Source organism: Sinocyclocheilus rhinocerous, unplaced genomic scaffold (genome assembly GCF_001515625.1).
Source record: "Sinocyclocheilus rhinocerous isolate Xijiao unplaced genomic scaffold, SAMN03320098_v1.1 scaffold852, whole genome shotgun sequence".
In the NCBI taxonomy this organism is placed as follows: domain Eukaryota; kingdom Metazoa; phylum Chordata; class Actinopteri; order Cypriniformes; family Cyprinidae; genus Sinocyclocheilus; species Sinocyclocheilus rhinocerous.
The window spans coordinates 441,349-448,936 of record NW_015626422.1 but is presented as its reverse complement, the minus strand read 5'-3'; the positions used below and the strand labels follow the sequence as shown (position 1 = coordinate 448,936).

Genomic DNA, 7,588 nt, shown 5'->3' with positions numbered 1-7,588 from the left:
GCCTCTTTCGCGTCCGGTGCGGGTGTGTGCGTCGGACTGTGACTGCGGATGTCGTTCTGTAGACCGTACACCGACTGCAGAGACACACACACACACACACACACGCACACAATACTGTGACAGTGACTCTACACACTTCATCTCCTCTTAATTGTCAGCACAAGCGTTTATGAGACTGAACTGTGACTGCTCACTTTATATAGAATTATGAGGAGCCGTTCACACAGAAACACATTTTTCCATTCCAATGCGCTACTTTTCCATTGTTTTTCTATGTAAACACACACTAGACAGACGTGTACACACTGAGAATACAAGATTTATATATGCCGTTAATGTGTGTGTGTGTGTGTGTGTGTGTGAGTGAGTGTGTGTGTGTGTGTGTGTGTGAGTGAGTGTGTGAGTGTGTGTGTGTGTGTGTGAGTGTGTGTGTGAGTGTGTGTTTACCTTCCGTGTTTTGTGCGGCTGCTTCATCCGGGACGATTTCTTTATGTCGGCTTCAGTAGTGTTCACACAGCCAGGCTGCAACACACACACGTCATGAATATTCATAAACTATTAACACTATAATACTTTTACAGACTGAGGCCATTTAAAATCTTACATCATTAAGGTTTTGAGTTTGTCCTGACAGGTGTGTGATGCAGTTCAGACGCGAGTAAATAACCATAATTATCATTTCATTCATTGAATAATGAGTAATTATGCAGAAACTCAATCACCGTCGCTGTGAAACTCACCACAGGTCTGTGAACGTCCCAGAACGCCCGCTCCTGACTGTCCAAGATCTTCCGCTCGATCTTGTCCCGTTTTTTGTCCACTCTGACGGGAGAGAGAAAGCACTGTGAACTCACACACAACACTCACTCACTCACTCACTCACACACACACACACACACACACACTCTCACTCTCACTCACACACACACAGATGCCGATTCCAGCGTCTGATCTGAGATCTGATCACTCACTTCGCTTGCGCTTCTGCTTGCATAAATATGAACTCCCATTTCCGTGCAAAAGCTCTCTGCAGCCTCGCCAAACTCTCCTGCGGCGAAAACACACACACACACATGAGTCAGCAAATACAATCCTTACGTCTGACTTCATCAAACACACTTCAGTTCATAAAGCCTGTTTATTCACAGAATGAGATTTTCATTAATGCAAATCAAACAGAAAAGAGAGATGCTCACAGCTTCATAATCGGCCAACTCCAGACGAGCTTTATTCTGCATTGTTCGTTTACAGAGGTAAACCGCTGCAGACAGACAGACAGATAGAGACAGTTTTAGCTGTTTTAGATGTGATGAAACAGTCTGTCTGCAATATAAACCCGACGATGCTTCACTGCACTGAAACAGACTGTAGAAATGCATTTGATCTGATATGACATTCAGATTCAAGAAGGACAGCAAATAAGCTTTATATTATACACAGACACACACATTCAGACTCATAAACATGCGATATATAAAGCAGTGGCTCTCATCCAGGGGTCCGGGGCCCACTAGAGGGCATCAGCACACTTCCAAACGCCCGGAAGATGACTTCAGTGATTTAAAATAAGACAAAACAAGCACTAAAATAAGCTAAAACAGCTGAAAATCAAGATGTAAACAAACATCGTATTTCTTATTTTAATTCATTATTTTTATTCACGAACCAGGATTCTCGCAGTCTTGGAAAATCTGGATGTACAATTTTTAGACCTGGAAAAGTTATGGAAATTAGTAAAATCTTAAAAGGCATGGAGACTTTTATAATGAATATAAATTATGTTACGCTGTAAAATATTTTATGAGGTAACAATTGCTGAGAAAATGCTATTTGTGAGTAATACAACGCTTCCATCTAATGCTTTACTTGTCTGTATACTATCATCTCTTTGAATTATCTTCATTTGGGGGCTTTTCATTTGATTAATGAATTATCATATCATATAATTAATCGGATGGAGATTATAATCAATGGACAGGTCTGTTTAAAGCTGGAGTGTGACGTCTCTGTCTCCGTCTCACTGATGAACATCAGGTAGAGTTTGTTGATCGATTAGTCTGATCTGGTCCGACACTTTCTCGTGTTTCAGGACGCCAGCGCTCAAGAACATCAGAGGAGGATAAAACACAACACCACACACACACACACACACACACACACACAGACGCTCTTACCATAGTCAGTGTTTTCTGGTTCCCAGCAGTTTGACGGCCAGAAGTACGGAGTCTGCGATCAAAACAGGGACACAGCAGTCAATGACGCCTCAATGTTCACGTTAGGTCTCACACACACACATATGAACTACGTTCACTACATAGGCAAATTAATGTGGCCACCTAAACATCACAGACACATGTTGAATGTTTAATTTCACACCTGCTGGAACCACATCTGAAACACAGAATCCTCTAGAATCTCACTGTATGTGTAGAATTATGATCTGACCTTACTGGAGTCACTGGAATAACCAAACCTGCTCATTACCGCTAACAATACAGTGAATATCAACGGCATCACGAATATGAAGAATAAAGTCACGAATATGTGTCTGCATGTTAATGACACCATGAATATGAATATGTATCAGAATATGAACAGTGAAATAATGAATATGAATAATAAAATCAGGAATATGTATGTGAATATCATGAATATGCATTAGAATTAGGGTTGTGACGGTGAGGAAATTTTCCCACCGGTTAATCGACGTGTGACAACACCGGTAATACCGGTATCACCGCGGGGGCGTTCCCTCTTTTTCTAGCTTTCCTTCGCTTTTAAATAGCTTGAAAAAGCGGCGTGCGCATTTTACTTTCACTTTGAAATAGCGGCAGTTAGGCGTAAAGCAATTGTTCGTTTTTAGTTCGTTTGAATTTTCCCACTTTCCTCGCTTTCAAATAGCTTAAAAGTGACATTTTACTTTCACTTTCGAATTAGCGGCAGTTCGGCGTCAATTGCTTGAATGCAACAACAAAATACAACGTCAAACTCACTTTAGCCTATATATAAAACATAGAACTTTTATTAACAAAACAAATACAAATACACCATGCTATAGGGCAGGCTATGCCTAATATAAAATAACAAATAACTTACATAAAGTTTAATAGGTATACAAAACTGGAAATAGGCTAAGTAAACATATATAATATATAACCAAATAAATAAGAAACGTAATACGTTTATTAGCAAAACGAGTAAGAAGCTTGGAGGCACGGCATACACCTTGATGTCAAATAAAATAAATAAATGACACAAAGTTTAAATAAAGTAAAAATCAGCAAACACTGTGGAACCAATTAAATAAGAAACGAATGTTTAAAAAAAACTTCCAAAATCACCTTAGATAAACAGCAAAAGTCAACAGGCTTTTCAAAATCCAAGATATTGCCAAACAGGCGCTTTTGCGTCTCGAATACGTCATGATATGCATGAATATGCATCAGACTATGACATGAATATGAATCAGAATATGTATGAAGTCATGAATCTGAATTTGAATCTGAATATGAATGTTATGAATCTGAATTACATTATGAATGTACATCAGACCATAACATGAATATGAATCAGAATATGAATGACATTATGAATCTGAATTTGAATCAGAATATGAATGACATTATGAATATGCATAGTCCATAATATGAATATGTCATGAATATGAATGACATTATGACTGAATTTGAATCAGAATGTGAATGACATTATGAATATGCATCAGACCATAACATGAATATGAATCAGAATATGATTGACGTTATGAATCTGAATTTGAATCAGAATATGAATGATGTTATGAATCTGAATTTGAATCAGAACATGAATGATATTATGAATATGCATCAGACCATAACATGTATATGAATCAGAATCAGAATTATATTATGAATGTGCATCAGACCATAACATGAATATGAATCAGAATATGAATGACATTATGAATCTGAATTTGAATAAGAATATGAATGACATTATAAATGTGCATAGTCCATAATATGAATATGACATGAATATGAATGACATTATGACTCTGAATTTGAATCAGAATATGAATGACGCTATGAATCTGAATTTGAATCAGAATATGAGTGACATTATGAATTTGAATCAGAATATGAGTGACATTATGAATCTGAATCAGAATATGAATGATGTCATGAATATGAATTTGAATCAGAATATGAATGACGCTATGAATCTGAATTTGAATCAGAATATGAATGACATTATGAATATGCATAGTCCATAATATGAATATGTCATGAATATGAATGACATTATGACTGAATTTGAATCAGAATGTGAATGACATTATGAATATGCATCAGACCAGAACATGAATTTGAATCAGAATATGAATGACGCTATGAATCTGAATTTGAATCAGAATATGAATGATGTTATGAATCTGAATTTGAATCAGAACATGAATGATATTATGAATATGCATCAGACCATAACATGTATATGAATCAGAATCAGAATTATATTATGAATGTGCATCAGACCATAACATGAATATGAATCAGAATATGAATGACATTATGAATCTGAATTTGAATAAGAATATGAATGACATTATAAATGTGCATAGTCCATAATATGAATATGACATGAATATGAATGACATTATGACTCTGAATTTGAATCAGAATATGAATGACATTATGAATATGCATCAGACCATAACATGAATATGAATCAAAATATGAATGCCGTTATGAATATGAATATGAATGACATTATGAATGTGCATCAGACCATAACATGAATATGAATCAGAATATGAATGACATTATGAATCTGAATTTGAATCAGAATATGAATGACATTATGAATATGCATAGTCCATAATATGAATATGTCATGAATATGAATGACATTATGACTGAATTTGAATCAGAATGTGAATGACATTATGAATATGCATCAGACCAGAACATGAATTTGAATCAGAATATGAATGACGCTATGAATCTGAATTTGAATCAGAATATGAGTGACATTATGAATTTGAATCAGAATATGAGTGACATTATGAATCTGAATCAGAATATGAATGATGTCATGAATATGAATTTGAATCAGAATATGAATGATCATGTTTCATCACACTAATGGAAACATCCACACATGTGAAGATCAGCGGTTCGGGTCTTCAGATGGCCACGAGTTTCTCAGCCAATCAGATGAGAGAATCTCAGAGCGTCTCACCTGAAAGCGGTAGAAGGTTCCGTCGTCCTTCAGCATGAGAACGTGGTCTGATATGGGGAAGAAATAACCGTGAGCCGCCATCAGCGTCCCCAGATGAAGAGCCTCCACTGCAACACACAAACGCACAGAAACACACACTCACACACTCGCACGCACACACACAAACACGCGCACACACACACACACACACACGCGCGCGCACACACACACACACACACACACACAAACACAAACACAAACACACGCACACACACAAACACGCACACACACACACACACACACACACACACAAATGGAGCTCTTGAGATGTTTCAGATGAGATGCTTGTTGTCCTTTGATTGCAGCAGTTGCAATCGTCTCATCTCATCTCTGTCTGGAGTCGTTTCATATTTCAGATATCATAAATGACCTCGGAGTAAATAATGCAGCTCAGCTCAATAATGCAATGGAATTAAAGGGACAGTTCACCCAAAACACAAACTCATCGGTTACATCACTACATACGACTTCAGAAAAGACGTTTAGCAGAAAGTCCTTCTGAACGCTCAGCATCTCCTCGTGTTCCACAGAAGAACGTCAGATGAGTTTGAAATCACAGGCTGTGTGAATGATGACAGAATTAAATTGCTTGGATGAATTATTTCTAGACAGCTAACACACACATTCTCCTTCCGTCAGACTCTGGATCAGCGCTTCTCAACCTTTCTGACTCCAAAGCCACTCCGAGCTCTAGATTTGTTTTCAAAACTTATTTTAATTTAAAAAGGTCACTAAAATATAATTCAAATCATTACATTTCAGGTTTCCAGACGTTTTAAGAGCTGAATGTTTTTCAGGGATCCTGATCTATTTAACCAATGAATTTACATAACTTTTCCAGTCGGAAAATGATTTTTTAAAAACACAATTTCTACCAGATAAAATATTTTAGCGCTTGGCAGAACTAGTAAAATGCATATTAATTATAAAATGCCCATAGCATATTAACATTAGAGTAATTTACATGACATTTTTTTAGGTCTAGAAATCACATTGTTCCTCATTTTTCCAGGTTTCCAAAAAATAGATTTTCCTGGTTCTTCAAAAGCAAAAACAGTCACTGAATGTGTTGAAATCACCTGTTCCCATAATGCACTGCAAATGAAGCGCAAACGGAGCTGAATCTGGATCTGACTGACACTGAGACACAAAGCTGGACTAATGGAGACTAAAGGCATTAAAAACACATGCACTGAGGTGATGTGAATGCAGATGTGCATGCGTCATGTTTCTGTATCTGGTCATTTGTGCTTGTCACTGCTAACACAGATCCAGCGTTATTTTAGTATCACTGAGATACAACTTTTTAATTAATATTTTTAATTACTTATATATGGAAGCCTGTTTCCGCCACTGAATAAAAAATAAATATGGTTATTGCGACTTTTTATCTCACAATTCTGACTTTTTTTTCACAGAAATATGAGATATAAACTCGCAGTTCTGATTTTTTTTTCTCGCAAATATGAGTTTATATCTCACAATTCTGACTTTTTTCTCATAATAAAAATAAAAAGTCGCAGTTACCTTTTTTATTTTTTTATTCAGTGGCGGAAACGGGCTTCCATAGTTTTATATATAATTTGAGTTAGTTTCAGTAATTTTTTTTGTCTTTTTTTGTCATTACTTTAATTTTTTTTTTATTATTATTATTATTGGTGTAAGATATTTAAGTACATCAAGATAAACTAAGTGAAAATGAGAAACTAGCTTAAATAATACAAGTCTAAGTTTTTTATATTTTATTTATTTTCTTAATATTTTATTATTTATTTATTTTATTCAGTTAAAGTTTATTTTATTTCAAGTAACAAAACTTGTTTTATGGCTTTAGTTTTAGTTTCAGTTAACTATAATAACCCTGCTAAAAAAGTTTTGTAAAAGTATCCATTAAGTTATGAAAACATTATTTCTGAATGTCCAAATGTTTTTTTTTTAATGATTTTTTAAAAATGTTTAAAAAAATGTTTTTTCTTGTTTATCTGAATGTTAGAGAAAACATTACAGGAATGTTCCATTTTATCATTTTGCAAACTACTTGTGACTTGTTACTTTTGACAAAACAAATTTTCAGAATGTTACTTTTCTCTGAACATTCTGAAACTAGCATTAATGTAGCAAAAAAAAAAAGTTGAATGTCAAACATTCCATGAACAATGAATAAATAACGTTTTTGTAACATTTTGATGATGTGCCCTAGATAACACTGAACGAACGCTCTATTAACACTACTGGAAGAATGTTTGTTCAGAACGTTCCCTGTTAGAGTGCGTCTGTTTGAATGGAAAACAGCGTCTGATTTCATGAAGGTCATGTTGGGTTAAAAACAAAT

General features: G+C 35.3%; 1 protein-coding gene across 1 annotated transcript in view; it reads right to left on the bottom strand.

Annotated features, from left to right (window-relative positions):
• Positions 1-7,588, bottom strand: part of rgs7b (regulator of G protein signaling 7b) — a 51,228-nt gene that overhangs the window by 8,277 nt on the left and 35,363 nt on the right. Inside the window, exons 5-11 of the mRNA XM_016521461.1 lie at positions 5,218-5,324; positions 2,175-2,226; positions 1,197-1,261; positions 972-1,048; positions 741-822; positions 448-522; positions 3-74 (exon numbers count right to left, since the gene is read on the bottom strand). Coding sequence (XP_016376947.1) covers positions 3-74; positions 448-522; positions 741-822; positions 972-1,048; positions 1,197-1,261; positions 2,175-2,226; positions 5,218-5,324 — 530 coding nt within the window. The remainder of the gene's footprint in view (positions 1-2; positions 75-447; positions 523-740; positions 823-971; positions 1,049-1,196; positions 1,262-2,174; positions 2,227-5,217; positions 5,325-7,588) is intronic.